At 38.5% G+C, this 18,875-nt stretch overlaps 1 protein-coding gene across 1 annotated transcript in view; it reads right to left on the reverse strand.

Moving 5' to 3' along the window:
- The window catches only part of Scd5 (stearoyl-CoA desaturase 5), a 136,856-nt gene that overhangs the window by 18,986 nt on the left and 98,995 nt on the right, over positions 1 to 18,875 (reverse strand). The window contains exon 3 of the mRNA XM_076864046.2: positions 18,151 to 18,356. Within this exon, the coding sequence (XP_076720161.2) occupies positions 18,151 to 18,356 (206 nt within the window). The remainder of the gene's footprint in view (positions 1 to 18,150; positions 18,357 to 18,875) is intronic.

Below are 18,875 nucleotides of genomic sequence, written 5' to 3' on the forward strand. Positions count from 1 at the left end.
GAAGGAACAGGGATTGACCAAATGAAAAGGGCAATCTTTTGAGGTTGCAGCTAAATGTTAGCAGCAATGAATGATATCTGTTGGCTTAAACTTTGTTGATTCTGGTGAAGGCCACCAGTTTAGTAGGGAACTTAAGACTAAGCAAGCATGGTAAAAGGGCTGTGGTGACACATTTGCTATAGGCCAAGGATAGTTCTACAGGCTAAGAGTTGCTGGATTCAGGGCTCATCCACATCAGCAGAACATCAAATGCTTGGTGAGGTGGCAGTGAGGGTACTCTGGGTATCAGAGATCATGATGCAGGGAAATATCCAACAGAATGGAAGGAAAAGTACTTCTAGTCTTAAAACTTTGATGGGATCATTCAGTTTTCATTTATGGAAATGCATCTAGAAACTGATAGTTTAAACTTATCTTGTCACTTTGGACTTATTTTTTTTTTTAAGGGGCCTATGAATAGCCTTGGAGAATCTTAACTCTTCGTGAGTGGAATAGCTCCTATTAGGAGATAGATAGGAATTTGCCACCAGGAGGATGGAGATCCTTTTAATATACATCTCCTTGGTACTTTCATATATATTAACTAACTTATTCTCCCAGTCATTTTGTAAGGTAAATATTATCACTTGACATCACCATTTTATTGTTGTGGAAATAGACTCTCAGACAGAGAAGAGCAAGAATGGGATCTTCTGATTTCACAACCATATTTTATCTCTGCATAGCTGCCTCTGTGTGTTGATCAACTGCATAAAGCAATAATCCAGTGTTAACCCAGGTTATGATTCTGCTGGTACTTCACACAGTTAAAAAAAATATATGGCTTGGTTTTTGAGTCCATATCTGTTACTTTATAGAATGTTCTCACAAAGTCTCACTGTCTTTCTTTCTTCTGACCTTCAGAATACCTCCAGGGACACAGAAGGGCCACATGGCATCAAGCAGCACTTTCTAAAGTGGTTTCAATGAATTTATAACAAAGCTAAACAGTGCCCTCCCAGAAGGTGGCTTTTCAACACGCATCCTGCTGCAAATCACAAAGCATCTCCTAGTGTGGCTTCTCCGTTGAGGCCCTTTCTTGTCTCTAGACATTCTTTGTACCAATAAAGAATAAAGGACATGGCTGAGAGTTCCACCCAGGGTTAAATTTCTCCAATGCTCCTGTGGAAATTGTGCCAATAACAAAATTTCATATCTCTCCATCTAATCATCCCTTGACACATTCAATGGGATATAACATGCAAAGATGGAGACTGAGGAATTAGAATAAATTATGTCAGAGGAAAAGATCCTGATAGCTCTGACAGGACAGGGTGCACAGAACTCATCTAAACATTTGTTTTGAGTAATGGAACAGCTATCAACGAATTCATTACCTAAGACAATATTTTCACTTCAACTGCAGCTGACAAAGGGTCTCCACAATACATGGCTGTCAGCAGTCTGCATCAGTAAGAGAGAAAATGTACATAAATTTCACAAATATGTATGAATCCCACTCTTTCGATTTTAAAAAGAGACCCAGAGTCATTTAATATTTTTATAAAACTGCTGTCACAAGGACATAAACCTCATAAATCATTTCTTGGCAAGAACTACAAGTTGGGCAGCAAAATGATGGATTTGCTTCTGGTGAGCCAGCTCATTTCTTATTTTAGATATATACATTTGTGGCTACAAATGCCTCTTTTTTTTAACTTTTTCCTTTACTATTCTCTTTCTAACTTAGTATCAGCTGGGTTCTTTAGAAAAGGGGTCTTTAACAGAGCAAACAAGCATCAGAGTGGCTATTATTGTCTATGAGGGAATATATTCCAGCTCAGAGCACGGGAGAAAGTAAAAATAAGAAATCCACAAAATCCCTCAATGTTAATGTACCTATCTAGACCAAGTTATATGGCCACTCTACCTTCTTCCAACAATAGCAGAGTTTGTACTTACTCTCAGGCTCTTTTCTGTGGAGTCCCATTGGATACTGTAAGAAAGGTTGGGTCCAGGGTAGAAGACCAGGTCTTCCTCTGCTGCCCAGACCTGAAGGAGATGATCAGCTGCTGCTGGAGGGCCAGCACAAAGCTTGGCCTCCTTCCTTGGACCATCTTTCGAAATGCAAAAGTTGTAAGCTTTGGGGGGAGGGCAAAACATCTGGGTCCTAGGACAAGGCAAAAGTCTATTGTTTCTGTAAAAGGAATAGAAGTAAGCCAAGTGTGGAATAAAGGACAGAAAATTCTTGTACCCCAGACAGGCAAAGAACCACTGTTGTTAAAGAAGGATTAGAAGCAAAAACCTTCCTTAGGAAATATGTTTGTGCCTAGGATCCTGCACTGACCCAAAACAGAGTTCTGCTACTGCTGGGAGAGACAGGAAGGCTGGGAACACATTTGAAGCTTGCCTAAGACTACTGCTGGACCAGGACAACAAAGAAACCTCAGACTCATAATAAGCCACATACAAAGAAACAAGATGCAGAATTCATCTTGGGTGTCGGAGCGAGAGCATAGAAAGTTACTTTGTGGTGCAGGTGTGCAGTGATAGCTGAAAGCTGAAGGTTGAATCCTTAGAAAATTTTTCTGGCACCCCAAGCTCTAAGCACATGGTAAGAGCATTTATCTAGGGCTGGGGCTGTGGCTCAGTGGTAGAGCATTTGCCTAGCATGGGTTCAATCCTCAGCACCACATAAAAATACATAAATAAAATAAAGGTATTATGTCCATTTGCAACTAAAAAAAATTTTAAAAAGTACTCATCTACTAAAGTCTCTTATGCACTAAAGGTAACAAGAGCAACAACTAAATCTGAACTCAACTAAACTTATTTTTTTTAATTTTTTTTTAATACATGACAGTGGAATGTATTATAATTCTTATTACACATATAGAGCATAGTTTTTCATATCTTTGTATACAGTATGTTCATGCCAATTCATGTCTTTGTATATGTACTTGTGTGTTTTTTTTGCATTACAATTCTTATTACATATATATACCACAATTTTTCATATCTCTGTTTGTATATCAAGTTGGTTGACACCCAATTCGTGTTTCCATACCTGTACTTTGGATAATGATGTCCATCACATTCCACCATCCTTGCTAATCCCCTGTCTCCTCCCTATCCCTCCCTTCCCTCTTCCCTATCTAGAATTCATCTGTTCATCCCATGTTCTCCCTCCCTATCCCACTGTGAGTCAGCCTCCTTATATCAGAAAAAAAAATGAACAGATAAAAAAAATGTGGCATATATACACAATGGAATTTTACTCAGCAATAAAAGGGAACAAAATCATGGCATTTGCAGGTAAATGGATGGCATTGGAGAAGATAATGCTAAGTGAAGTTAGCCAATCCCAAAAGAACAAATGCCGAATATAAACTCAACTAAACTTCTAATAAATCGATTCAACCCGCATTCCCTGCCATCTTCCCCCACCCTAATGGCCTGAAAAAAAGAAAGGTGCCCATTCTCAAGCATAAATGTTATTTACCTTAGTCTCTTTCTTCTTCTAGATATAATGTCCAGAATTTGATAAAAGGTAATCATTCACACGAAAATGCAGGTGGGGGGACTTCAAAAACAATTGTCAAGAGATAAAACAATCAATAGCACCAGATTCAAAGATGGCTCAGATATTACAAGTATCAGATAGGAATTTAAAATAACTATTATTAACATATTAAAAGGATTTAATGGTAAAAGTGAATAACATATGTAAGCAGATAAATTTTATTGCAGTGTCAAATGTAAACCTTATGAATAAAAAACAATATCAGAGATGAACTCACTGACAGACCAGACATAGCTGGAGAAAGAATTGATGAACTTGAAGATATGTAATGGAAATTATGTAAACCAAAACATAAAGATAGAAGGGAGTGAATAAAACAATATATATGTGGGACAATATCAGATGGTATAATGTGTATGTAATTAGTGTCCTAGAAGAGAGAAAATAAGGCAAAAGATGAAAAATTAGTAAAAGATAAGTTGCAGATATAACCATCTTGATTAATCCCAACTAGGAAAACTCCCTCACCATCAGCCCCCAAAATGAATGTAAACACAATCAAATTACTGAAAAACGAAGATAAAGGAAATATTTTGAAAAGAGTGAGAAAAAAGAAACATTACATGTAATGGGATAATCATAAGAATCATAACAGATTTCCCAGAAGCTATGCAAAGCAAAAGATAAGGTTTTGACACCTTTAGGATGCTGAAAGAAAAAAACCCTGCTAACCCAGAATTTTATCTCTGGTAAAAATACTTCTCAAAATTGAAGGTAAGCATGTGGGTTGTAGCTCAGTGGTAGAGTGCTTGCCTGGCATGTGTGAGGCCGAGTTTGATCCCAAGCACTGCATATAAATAAATAAATAAAACAAAGGCCCATCAACAACTAAAAACATGTTTGAAGAAAATGAAGTTAAAATAAAGACCTTCAGATGAACAAAAGCTGAAAATTTATTACTGATGAACCCTTGCTTTAAGAAATGATAAAAGAAGTTCCTTGGGAAGAGAAAGATCTCAAATGAAAATCAGAACATAAACACACACACACACACACACACACACACAAATAAAGGTAGCTAAAAATTAAAGGAAGGTAAATACTAAATATATTTTTTCTTTTTTAATCAATTTTCAATAGTATATAGAATATGAATATTATTGTTAAAAAACTACCATGATACATTTTAAAAACTTCCAAGTATACAATAAAAATTTAACTAATTTTTTTTGAAGTGGAAAGATTGCAAATTATTTTATTTTAATCTTATGCTTATTTGCATTTCTAAATTGTCTGCAGTGAATCTATATTACATTTTGTGCTAAAATAGTATTTTATTCTTAAGTTACATTTATAATGTTCAGATTTTCAAGAGTTCTAAGCTTACATAAAGCTTATAAAAGATTGCCTTACTTACCCCCCAATATATTATAAAAAAAATCAGAATAATAGGGCAAAAAGAGAGGCTTTTTTTTCTGACTCATATGTCAATGACAATATATCTAACTTAGGCAATAAATAATGATTAAATTAAAGCCTCATAGATACTGTTTACATTCTACTAACTGAAGGCCTGAAGCTAAAGCCATGTTCATGCCAAGAAAATATTCAGGATAAATTAGAATACTATTCCTTAGGTCTAGAAAGAGAGTCAAGACTTGATAGCGAAATATTAGTGAGAACGGTATCTATTTGTACCAAAATATCTTTTGCAAAATTTAACCTTGTTTTAACTTTTATATAAATATTTACATTTTACATTAAAACTAGCTATGTAATCTTTCCAGCTTTGATTGTAAAGTGGCATTTTACTAGAGAAAGAATAATTTATAGCAAACAAACATGGAAGAAAGGAAAAAAATTACAGCAAACATATGCTAGTCTTCTTTTGATTTATTTAATGAAGGCAATGAGGAGCCAGAATATTAGAAATTCAAGTCCAGAATCCAGGTACCATCTGCAAGGATTATTGCAAGGATCAGAGATAATGTGTGCAAAGACAAAACATGAGTACACAGTAAGCAGTTAATAAATGACAGTTATTCTTGGCTACTGGAGTGCACCCAGGATGCATGAAGATACATTTACCGCCACCAACAATGAAGCTAAGATAATACTTTACAAACAGCAGTTCCAGAATTCCCGAGCCCTGTTGATTTATGTTTTCCATACTTCTGAGAAGTACTTGGGTTCCAGAAATTTGAGAAGTTGTCTTCTCATTTTGCCAGGGAAATTTCTTGCCCAAAGAAATGGATGGCCCATGTGGAGAAAGAAAAATGACTGCTAATGCAGTTGATATATCTTCCCACTCCCACACAGAGAAGTTCTCCTAATGTTCCAGTAGGAAAAGTACCTTCCACAGAGGCAAACACGTAACAGTTTGACTTGGAAATTTTTTAAAAGCTAAAATAACTGTTGAATTATTTGCCATCCTGATTTTTCCCCCACCCAAATTTTTAACCACTACTAGGGAAATTTTGGTGTCAGTGCTGCAACCTCAATACTAAATGATCTCTGTCCTGCATCCAGAGTATAATTCAGCTGTTTGACCACAGTAGTCAAAACCTCCTTAAAAGGCCAAAAGCTTAATAGAAGCATTGAACAATGTTTTACCTCTTTCATTTACTTTTAACAAAAGGGATCTAATGAAACATACTTCATACCTACTTAGTTGATTTTTTTAATCAAGTTCCCAGACCTGAAAGTTTTAGAATTTTAATTTTTGACAACTTTAGCTAGATGAAGGGGAAATTATTCAAAGTAACAAAATCATTTCATTCCCTTTTTTTTTTTCAGAATCAGGAATAAGATGCTGTGGTTTGAGGAGAAAGCAGAATTGGAAAGACTGTGGGGCTCGGGCTGCTAACCTGAGACTGCCCCCTCAAAAATGAGAGTAAGGTTAAAGGAGAGAATATATTTATATTCACAAGGGATGTTTGGAAAGAATAAATCAAAGCAAGACAGAGAAGTGAGAAAAGAATATAAGAGGACCCAAACTCTCATCTCCCCACCAAAAACAAATCAAAGAAGAGCTGGCTGAGCAGTAGGCTAAATGGTTTTTGTTGTCTAATTGAGCTTGGAGAGAGGAAAAATATCATGGTATTGGGAACACAGCCTGAGGGACAAGGGGAAAAAACACTCCTGTGCAGAGAAGGGCACAAAAGGAGGAACAAAGCTCTGGCAGGTGACAAGATAAAGCCTGCAGGGACAGAAAGGCAAACAGACAAAAGCGAGTGAACCAAAAACAGATTAACAGAGGACAGAACAGACAGAGGAGATTGAATAGGGAGAAGCTCAAAGAGGAGCAGGCAGGGGCAAGATGCCTAGTTCTCATTTCCAAAATGGGGAGCTCTAGAAAGAAAGAACAAGTACCTTCCAGAAGCTTGTTGTCTTGTTCACTGATAATCTCTAACACCTTGAATGGTGCCAGGTGTATAGTAAATGCTCACTTCATTGTTATTGAATGAATAAGTGATATATATAGAAAACAGAAAGCTGAACAACCTGAGAAAATGCCACATGCCTCAGGACATTTATCATTCAGTTGGCAGAAAAGACACCAAAGAGCTAGGCTCTGTTTATAGCATGGCCAAAGGATGCTCACCTTGGGGCCAAGTTTGATTTCCCTGATGTAGAACCAGTCAAGGATCCAAATGAAACAGGCAGTTGTCACACCAAGACTGACTGAGAGGCAAAGGGGTGGTGGAGGGTGGTCAAGCTTAGAAATTCCTGTCCACACATCTCTCCCCAAAAGACCTTATCATCTAGCCTCTCTCCTTTGAAGATTATTTCTATTGAGTTTTCCCAAAATACAAATAACCAACCAAAGTCCTGAATATGCTCAGCTATTCAAAAGCACCAATATCTAGACAAGAATTTTTCTGCTAACCTAACAACCAATAGGAAGGGTCCCAGGGCAAATAGGCTCAGGACAGGAGATTTCCCAAAAGCCCTACATACAAAGACAATGAATTCAGTGAAGGGAGATGGGGTCAGGTTGGTTGTATAGCCACAGATGATTCTTCTCACTCCACTTCGAATCTCCAAAGTGAACACAAGGTTGGTAAGGTAGAGAAGCAGAGGTGAGTCCGTTGCAGACTTGTCTGACAACTGTGGCTATATGATACTCACAAAAATAGAAATAGGTTTAGGGTTTAGACGGATATGGTTACACAGAGCTTAAAAGGAAAAAAGAAAGGAGGATATTGACCTCTGTATTCTGGGTGGGCATAAGAAGCTTGGAAGTTGCCGCTCCACCTGAAAAATAATACGTAAAAAGGAGAACAGACTGAAAAACTAACAATTCTTAGATCATTAAGAGAAATGAAGTCATAGGGCAAGCTGCTGCTCCCCAAATTGGAGAGACAGAGAAACAGAGAAAATCACAACACATTAGAGCAAGAACCAGTGTAAAGAAAAAAAAAATACTGAATTTGGTTGATGAATTGCTAGAGGATAGGTGTGGACAGGGTTGAAAATCCAGGGGACCTAGTCTGGAGGGTAGGGGTCCCTTATGCTTTATATGCTTTATCTCTAGGAAAACTTAACCAAGTTTTCACAGTAAATGTCACAGAAAAATCTCCTCATGCTTATAGCAGGGGGAAAAGAAAAGGAACATTTTTAAATATGCCAGAGCATTCTGTTCTTCTTGGTAAGGTCTACATTTAAGATTAACTAGTCAACTGAAGGAAAATATCCAACTGCAGGTAGCTCTAGTCTCTAGTCTCCCATATGGGAGAAAGAACATATCAAACTCCAGTTTATTCTAGCCATTCTGCCCTATTTAAAGCAGGAGAGGGGGAAAAATCAACAACTGAGAAATGCACATGAAGTTTACAATCCAGAGGCATAAGTTCACCAAGAGATTGAGATTTAGTCATAGGGCTATAGAATGCTTCTTATCCCCCCATTCTTTACTTCCACACTGCTAAGGCCTATATATAGCAGTACATCATGTCCAGATATAAAGAAAAAATTATAAGCATACTAAAAGGCAAAAATAAAAAGCACAGTTTGAAGAGATAGAACAAGTATGGTAGGAATGTTGGAATTACCACACAGGGAATTTAAAACAACTATGATTAATAACTAGAGGATCTAATGGATAAAATATACAGCATAAAAGAACACACAGGCAGTATAAGCAGAGACAGAAATACCTAGAAAGAACTAAAAAGAAATATTAGAGATTGAAAATACTATAACAGAAATGAAGAATGCCTTTGATGGGCTTATAAGTCATCTGAACTCAGTGGAAGAAAGAAATCTCTGAGCTTGAAGAAATATGAATATAAACCTTCAAAACTGAAAAGCAGAGATTTAAAAAGGCTGAGAAAACAATACAAAATACCCAAGAACTGTGTGGGACAAATACAGAAGTCATAACACACTTGTAATAGGAATATCAGTATAAGCAGAAACAGAGAAAAGAACACAAGAAATATTTAAAACAATAATGACTATGAATTCCCCCAAATTAATATCAGACACTCAACCACATTTCCAGGAAACACAGAGAATGCCCAGCAGGATAGATATAAATGAAAAGAAAGGAAAGAAATAATCCTATACCTAGTCATAAAATTTTCAAACTACAGAAAAGCAAAGATAAGGAAAAAATCTGAAAGAAACCAGAGGGGAAAACCAAAAAACTGATAGAATGGTGAGGAGTAATAGATGAATCCACCAGTACAGCTGAAGACTTCAACAGACCTCTACCAGGAATGGACAGATCTATCGGAAAATTTGTAAGGACAAAGTTGAATTCAACACCATCTATCTGTGGGAAGTAATTGACAACTATCAAGTACTTGGTCCAAACAATAGCAGAATACCTATTGTATTTTTCTCAAGTTCACATAGAACATTCACCCAGATAGACCACATTTGGGCCATAAAACACTCCTTAGAAAATTTAAAGTAGGGAGTTCATATCCCACTTGAATCAAAGTGTGAATTATGATATATCAAAAACTATGTAATGTTTTGAACAACCTACAATAAAAATTAATTAAAAAAAAAAAAAAAAGAAAAAAAAAAGAAAATTTAAAGTAATAAAAATGATACACTGTCTGTTCCTAGACCACAGTAGAATGAAACTAGAAGTCAATAACAGGAAGACAACTGGAACATCCCCAAATACAAGGAAATACGATACATTTCTAAATAACATGTGGGGCAAAAAAAAGAAATCTCAAAAGACAATAAACAATTCTTTGTATTAATTGAAAATTAGAACACAACTTATCAAAATTTGTAGGGTGCAATAAAAACAGTGCTTAGAGGGAAATTCATAGCATGAATTCATATATTAGAAAAGAAATATCTAAAATAGATTATCTAAGCTTCCATCTTAGCAAAAGAAAGTCAAATTAAATCCAAAGTAAGAAGAAGTAAAGGAATAATAAAAATTAGAGCAGAAATCAATTAAATTACAAACAGGAAATCAATAGAATCAGCAAAACCAAAAGCTAGTTCTTTGAAAATATCAATGAAATATAAGCCTCTAGCTAGGCTCAAAGAGGACACAAATTACTAATATCAGAAATGAAAAAATGATATCTAAAGATTCCATGAGCATTAATATAGAATAACACAGGAAGACTATGAACAGGCATATGCCTGCAAATTTGATAACCCAGATGAAATGGACCAATTCATTAAAAGGTACAATCTGCCAAAACTCACACAAGAAAAAAAAAGATAACTTGAACAGACCTATGTCTACTAAGAAATTAAATCAATAATTAATAACCTTCCCAAGCAGAAAGGACCAAACCCAGATGAGTTTACTAGTTCAAATATTTAAGTGAGATATTGATTCTCTCTATATACCAGTCTCTTTTATAAAACAGAAGCAGAAGAAATACTTCCTAACTAATTGTATGAAGCTAGTATCATCATAAAACCAAAACCACACAAAGAAAGTGAAATAAATGGTATATTCATTGGAAAAGAAGAAATAAAACTATGTTTGTTCACAGATGACATGACCTATTGTGTAGAAAATCTGAAAAAATCAGAAAAGAATCAATATACGATTATAACAAGGTTGCCACTCACTACAAGGTTCACATTAAAAAGTCAATTGGCTTTCTATATACCAGCAATAAAGAAGTGGAATTTTAAACACAGTACTATTTATATTAGGACCCCCCAAAATGAAACCCTTAGATATAAATCTAATAAAATATGAATAGATCTATATGAGGAAAAGTATAAAATTCTGATGAAAAAAATCAAAGAAGACCTATATAAATGAAGACTTATCGCATATTTATGGAGAGGAAGACTTAATATTGCCTATACGTCTGTTCTTCCTAACCTGATCCACAGATTACTGCAATTCCAATCAAAACTAAAATTCTTCCATAGATGCTAACAAAGTGATTCTATAGTTTACATGTGGAGGCAAAAGACCCAGAATAGTCAACACAATATTGAAAAGTAAGAACAAAGTTGGAAGACAAACATTATTTGACTTATTATAAATATCAAGACAGTGGAGTATTGCTGTAAGAATAAATTAATAGACCAATGGAACAGAATAGAGAGCCCCAAAATAAACCCACAAAAATATAGCCAAGTGATCTTTAATAAAGGAACAAAATCAATACAATGGAGAAAAGACAATCTTTTCAACAAATAGTGCTAAAAAAGCTGGACATTCACCAGCAAAAATATATATATATGAATATAGACTCAGACCTTACACCCTGCACAGATAAGTAACTCTAAGAACTAAATGTAAAAACAAAACTACTAGATGGTAACACTGGAGAAAATCTAAATGAACTTAGGTTTGGAAAATAACTTTTTAGATACAACACTAAAGACCCAGTCCACAAGAAAAAAAAAATGATGGATAAACTGGACATCATTGAAATGTAAAAGTTTTCTGCAAAAGAAACTGTCAAGAGAATGAAAATAAGCCACAGGCTGAGGGAAAATATTTTTATAAGACTTATCTGATTAAGGACTATTATTCATAATAAAAAAAGAACTCTGAAAACTCAACAATGAGAAAACAAATAACCCAATTTTAAAATGGGCCGAGGATCTTCACAGATACCTCATAAAAAGGGATACAATGATGGAAAAGAAGTATATGAAAAGAGGTTCCACTTTATATGTCATAGGGGAAATGAAAATTAAAACAATAATGAGATACCACTATACATCCATTAGAATGACTAAAATCCAGAATACTGACAACACAAGTACTGGTAAGGATACAGAGCAACAGAAACTCATTGCTAAGAGGAATACAAAATAATAATGACACTTTAGAAGATTGTTCACCTATTATTTACAAAACTGAACATATTCTTACCATACAATCCAGCAGTCACTTTCCGTGGTATTTACCCAAAGGAAGTGAAAACTGGTGTTCATATAAAAGCCTGCGCATGGATGTTTATATGCATATCACTAAGTGAAAGAAGTCAAACTTCACACTAAAGGATTCTAATTATATGATATTCTGGAAAAGGTCACACCATGAAGAAAATAAGATAAGGGGTTGCCCAGGGGTTATGGGAGCAGGAGGAATAAAGAAAGAGTACAAAGTATTTTTACAGTAGTGAAAAGACTCTGCAGGACTCAACAGTCGTGGTTATTTAAGCCATTATAAATTTGTCCAAACCCATAGACTGTACACCTCCTAGAGTGACTCCAAATGTGTCAATGTACACTCATCAGTTGTAGCAAAAGCCTGCTCTGTGAGAGATGTTGACGATGGGGGACAGGTGGGGATAGAGGTATATGGGAATTCAGTGAACCTTCTCAATTGTGCTGTAAACTTAAATTTTCTCTTAAAAAATGAAGTTTTTTTACAAAAAAAAAATGAAAGTATCCCTGAGAGAAGTGATTCTCATTCGTAAAGGGGATAAAGGACTCATAATCACAGACTAGGGGACAACTCGAACTCAATTGCCTTTCTTCCTGGAATGGCAGTATTTCTACATTTTCTTCTCTTCCTAGTGCACCAGAACAGAAGCATTTTCCCTCTTCTGAATCATTCTATCCACCTTTTCTTAGTTCATCCCATCACCATGGTGACGAGACAAGGACCTTGTTTTATGTGTCTGGACTAGCTTCCTTCCTGGATACTTCAAAATGCATAGGACTGTGTCTGCTTATTATCTCAAAAAGAATTTCTTTCCTAAAGTGAGAATCAATGGAATGAGCAAAGCATTAGGAAAAACAGTCTCTGGGTTTTATCTTCATTCTGACATCTCAATAAAATCATTTAAGATTCTAGTTTCTGCTCACTAAATGGAGACAGGAAGGCTACCCTCTTGCTTCACATACACACACAAAATGTATAAGAGTGAGTAATTACTGTGTCAAGGCAGAACAACTAAATAACTATTGCTAAGTGCTCACCCCATATCTATTCACCTTTTCTACCTTAGGAAAAAAAATCAGAATTTTATTCAAACATACTAACCATGAGAGTCCATTTCCCCATCTCCCTTAAGCACAAATATGAACAGTGAGAGGTAATTGGAGAGGCTGTGCACATCTTCTGGAAAGGCTCCTTAAAGGTGACTCCACAGTGTGCCCCTTGGCCTCTCCAGCCTCCTTCTGGTTGGACCTTAGTAGTCCACTTGGACCACGACATGGCATTGAGATGAATGCCACATGCTAAAGATGTTCAGAAAGATAAAAGAACCCAGCTCTCTACTGACCTGGTAGCGCTCCCTTCCGGAATTCTTTTTGTTGTTATAGAAGTAAACTTCTATCTTGCTGAAGCCAAACACACCTCCTGACTGCTAGACCTACTCTCCACCTTAAGGGTGTCTCACTTCCAAGTCCGTCCCAACAAGAGTACAGGTGGAGGCTCCCAGCCTGGCTGCCTCCTTCTCTTGCCACCTCTAGCTCTGTCCACTCTTGTGGATATCTAAGCTCACGCTTTTGAGCTTGATTCTCCAGACTAATCCTGTCCTCTGGCCACCCTTCAGGCCTAGAGTGCACACATACTTCCTGCCAGGAAGACAGAACCCAGGGAGAGACTGGTGTAGGTTCCAGAAGTGAGCTCAGGACCACCTGGGCAAGGAATTCTAAGATCCTAGGAACCCAGCCATGGTCTAGAAATCAGAGAAGGTTCCAGGTGCATGCTCCTTTAGTCCTGTGATCTTCACAACCTATGAGAAGAAGCACATCCATTTAAGGCACAAGACCCAGGGCAGGGGCCCTAGTTACCGGGGTCTAAAGGTGATGCCATTTGCTTCTCTCCCTTTTACCTCCTGATGCTCGTCGTTCCCAACTTGATAATACAGCAAATCGGGAAGTAGCCTCCTTAGCAGCTTGTTATATCTGGGAAAATCGTCTTTTAGGGGAAAAGTCTGGGACTACAGCTTAAACTATGTTATTTTCCTGTTACTCTTAATTATTTCCTTGTTACTCTTAAACTATGTTATTTTCCTGTTACTCTTATGTTATTTCCTTGTTACTCTGGTACTATTTTCTTTCATTAGACCATATAATGGAAAGTCAATTAAGCCTGGCTTTCTGCCACGCCTGTCTGTGGCAAGTTGTCATTAGGATGGCTAAGCACAAGTTTATCAATCAACTGCAATGTCTGTGCTTGTGTGCTGAGTGGACTTGATGGAGCCCCTCTGAGTCCTGGGTCTCTATCATTTGTGCAGTCCTGTGGATGAGGAGACTCTCCATGAGGCACTTAGCTGGATCTGTTTGCGCCCTGTGAGGGCAGGGAGTCCGCTACAAAGTCTGAACACCCAACCTCAAAAAGGGACAGCTGCCCTCCAAGAACCAGATAGGAGCAGGTGGGAATTTGGCAGGAGAGGAACTCTATAACGTGCCTCACTGAAATCACTCCGGACCGTGCCCCAAATGCAGGTGGGCACCTTTCTCTGGTACTTAGGAAGCCCTCCACTCAGCCCAGGGGAACAAGGACTGAGATCTGGTGTGACAGTGATGCTAACAAGAAGATGCTCCCCTCCAGCTCCCACCCATCACACAATGACTCCAGTTCCTGTAAGGAACCTGTCTCTTCCACATGGTCTGACTGACAGAACCAGTAAAACTGGCTTTGTGAACAGGAAAAAAAAAAAAACCCAAACAATTGCAGTGCTTTGTGCTTCTTGGAAGCTTTCTTCATTGAGTTCAGCGATTCTACGCCTTATTTTGGATCATGGATCTCTATGTTGGATAAGTACCAAAGGCCATGAGTGCTTCTAAGTATATCTAAAAACTGCTGCATGCCTTTCAAGCAGTGAGACGCGATCGAAAGAACATGGAACAAATAATCTGAGATGCAGGTGTATCTAGCCCCAGCTTTCTATCTACATTTTATTAGTTTTCTCATAGGATTATATATATATATAATTTTCTATGTATTATGATGTTTTGACATGTTAAAAATCTTTCTAGTTGGGGAGAGACTGCCTTTCCTGAGGCTAGCCAATCCTAAGGGACAACTATGGGCCCAGCCTGGAGCAAGCCTTCAATGTACAAATCAGAGCCAGGCCTCCTCAGTCTGGCCCAGGAACTCAAGGAGTCAGTCTTCCTCCACCTTAATGATTTCAGACAACCAGGGACCACTCGTATAGCTTAGAGCCCGTGGAAGTTACTCAGACCACCCAATCTTGAACTGTTCCTTTTCTTTCCCCAGGAAACCACAATAAGAGCTTAACTCTGTTTCCCCGGCTTCTGCTTGCTGCTTTCTGACCACACTGAGGCCTCCCCATGTCACCCCTGTGTCCTATGCCAAGCCTCTTTTTCCAAGTACCAGTAAATGTAATGCGATTTGTTTTACTGGGCCTCTTCTGTGTCTCCTTTTGATTTTGTACCTGACTGATCATCATAAAAAATACACAAAACAGGAAAAAGAGAGGGCATGGGTTAATGATTTACGAGCTCCCTTCTGGTGCTCAAGTCCAGCGGTTCAGTATAGCTCTATGAAACGCAAGCATGCTAAACAGCCTTTGCCCCATCTTCCCCTGACCACCTCCTCATCTTCCAACTAGCTCAGAGGCCAGTTGCTCCCACAAGGCTGTCCCTCCCCTCCTGTCCCCTGCAGTTATGTTCCCAGGGTGTCCTGTACTATTCTGCAGGCTTCCTCTTACTAGGGTATAATTATAATTAATTTGTGGATTCCCTGCTCCTCTGTGAATTCTGGGAGGACAGAGGCCAATCTTCTTGTAAAAAATATATATATATATTTTAGTTGTAGATGAATACAATACCTTTTATTATTTTTTTATGCATTGCTGAGGATCAAACCCAATGTCTCATACATGTGAGGCAAGTGCTCCACCACTGAACTATATCCCAGCCCAACAGAAGCCAATATTTAGAGCTTTTTCCTCAGCATCAATGCCCAGCAGGGAGCTCCAGGGCCTCTGTGAAAACAAAGATGTGAACGGATAGTTTCTGATGGGTGCACCTCCCTTTGGTCACCTGACTGGCGATGGAAGATGTTCTCGGGTAACTATTTAGGGAACTTGCTGAAATAGCCTTTGTTCTTCAGCCTGCATTTAGAAACAGTCTTTGGACCTATGTACCACTAGTCCACACATAATGAATCAGATGTCAGCATTTTTTTTTTAAAGGGAAAAGATGAAGGGGAAAAAAATTCTATTTTTATGATCTAGGAAACCCAGACTAATATATCCGGTTCAGTTCTCATTAATAAAACAAGAGAGTCTTGCCTTCTCATTTGAGCTCTTCAGATTAATCTGATTGTCCCAAAGCATTACTAATTATATAGCAACATCATTTATTTCACAGAATTGGAAATGACATACATATCCAACCCAGTGACGGTTGAATAAACTATGACATGCTTGACTGATGGATTCTCCTGCAGGCTTTGACAACAGTGTCCACAATATAATCTGAAGTTAAAAGTGAGACATAAAATCATATGCAGTGTGACTGCCATCATGCCAAATATTTGTGTAAAAAATTAAAGGAGATGCTACAGAATATTAATAGTGGCTGTGTTTATGGACTCTGGATAATTTTTTCTATTTCTCTGATTTTTTTTAGCTTTTTCTCTAATGACCTTTAAGACTTTACTCTCATGGTGAAAAACCAAAATCAACAAATCATTTAATTACTGATTGAAACTGCTCTAAATCTTTTGGCTGTTGATCCTGGGTGTGTCTGCTTGAAAGAGCTGTGTTGAAGCACAGGTTAAGACCTCAGGTGAAACCAACAGAAGCAGAGATGGAAACCTGAGGGACCCTCCAGAGCAGCAAGTGCCTGTGCAGGAACCATGATCGGTGACATGCAGGAGCTCTTGTGATGGGCCAGACATTGTCTGTGCTTTTATTTTTGTAAATCTTCATAAAAGTTGCAGGAGATTTAAGTATGCCTGTCACTCCCATTTGGTGGTAGTGAGGAGGGTTACTGGGGATTGAACCAGGGGCACTTTATGACTGAGCCACATTCCCAGCCCTTTTTTAGTGTTTATTTTGTGACAAGGCCTCGCCAAATTGCCGAGGTGGGCCTTGAACTTGTGATCCTCCTGCCTAAGTCTCAGGATCTCTGAGATTACAGAAGTGTACCACAATGTCCAGCTGTTACTCCCATTTTATAGATGAACCTAAGACTCAGTGTTAATACATTTGCTGGGAAATGGGGAGCACAGTTTGATCCAAGGCAGTCCACCTCCACTGTCTGCCATTTTCTCTCTACCCTCCCTCCAGCGCAAGAGGAGAGAGTGCTGGGAAAACAAGCACATTCTGGGCCACTCTTACTTTCATGCAAGGATACTTGTGTTAGGCAAAGGCACAGCCTCTATTTCCATTTTCAGCCTGAACAAATTCCATACAGATGAGTCCTCAGAAGACACCGATCTCTCAGTGGAGATGGTCTCTGTAAACACTTACCATCTTATCACAAAGCTCTGAGCAGAGCATGGTCCAAAAGTTGTCCTCTTTTTTTTTTTGTATACATAAATGCATTGCTTTAGAGGCCATATAGGCCCATTAAATAGTCTCAGCATAGCCCACCTTGCAGACCCAGACCAACATGGATAGAGTACATTCCAACTTTCCAGCTGAGAGGTGAACAACAGGTGCCTCTGTACTTGCCAGAGCAATTACAGTCATGTGCTTGTTGAAAGTAGTCACCCTACAAATACAAACCAACTGAATATACTTGGCTCACACCATTGGGGCACACAGCTGTTTTGAGGCTCCCTGTTATGAAGTCTTATTTTCTCAGCACAGAAACCTACTAGTGAAAAGTCTCTGTGGAGAGAAGGGGAGAAAACTTCAGGAGAACAGATTAGGACACCTGGAGAGAATCTGTCCTGTTGGAGTCAAGATTGTCAGTAAAATAAAGTAAACTCTGCCTTCATCCACTCCCTAGAATCTTTCAATGGGGAAGAGAGGAAAACAGAAACAGGTCCCAAGAAATCAGCCCTACAAGATTAGCCTGGAGGAAGGGATCCCCGGGGCTTCATATAAATCCATTATAAATGAAATTCATAATTCCAAATAAACTTTCTAACAGGGAGAACTTAATGAGCAAAAGGAAATAATAAATAGAGCTAAATCCTAAAAATAAGACCCAATCATTAGGAAAATGCTTGAGATGAATGCTACCAGGTATTATTGTACTCTCTTTGCCTGGCCCCTGAGGGACACCTCTGTGATGTACGATTCACTTACTTTCTCTGGAACTGGACCACAGGATCCGCAAGCAGGTCAGAGACGTCAAGCTTTCTCCCCTTCTCAATGACATCTGGATGCTTGCGAACCAACAGCCACCCGACGTGGGAGAAGAAGAAGCCTCTGCGGGCATTGTGAGGGTCAGCATCTGTCTCCGAGTACTTGTGGTGGGCTCGGTGGTCCCTGGCCCACTCGAAGATGTCATTCTGCAGAGAGAATGCAGAGCCCAAGTGAAGGGACTGAATGCCCGGGTGCTTCCTGGGAAGCTGCTCGGCCTCCTGGTCCTGAGGCTCATTTCCACTCTCCTTCCATCTTCTCCCCACAGTGCCTCCACCTCAAGTTCAATCCTGCAGGGTGGTCTGGGTGGTTTTCATCAGAACAAGAGTAAATCCTCACTTAGAGGGAACCTCAGCTTGTGTGTGAGATGTGCCCATCGCAGAAGGTTCAGGTTTGTTGGGTGAACAAGAGGGGAGACCTGGAAAAATGTTCTGGGAGTTACTGAAGCCTCCTAAGAGATAACCTATGTAAAGAAAGAGAGATCCCATCTTCAGATGAGTTGTCAGAGGAGAGGGTTGACCTTGAGTGTGAAAGGCGTGTTGGTTCTTACACAGAACTCTCTGCCTGCCTCCCCCACTTGGATGGCCTTCTATTCAGATGCCAGTAAGTAGGAACCCCAAAGAGGTACTTCTCCAAACCCCAGCAAAATACCAAGGCACAAATGACTT

Source organism: Callospermophilus lateralis, chromosome 8 (assembly GCF_048772815.1).
Source record: "Callospermophilus lateralis isolate mCalLat2 chromosome 8, mCalLat2.hap1, whole genome shotgun sequence".
NCBI classification, from domain to species: domain Eukaryota; kingdom Metazoa; phylum Chordata; class Mammalia; order Rodentia; family Sciuridae; genus Callospermophilus; species Callospermophilus lateralis.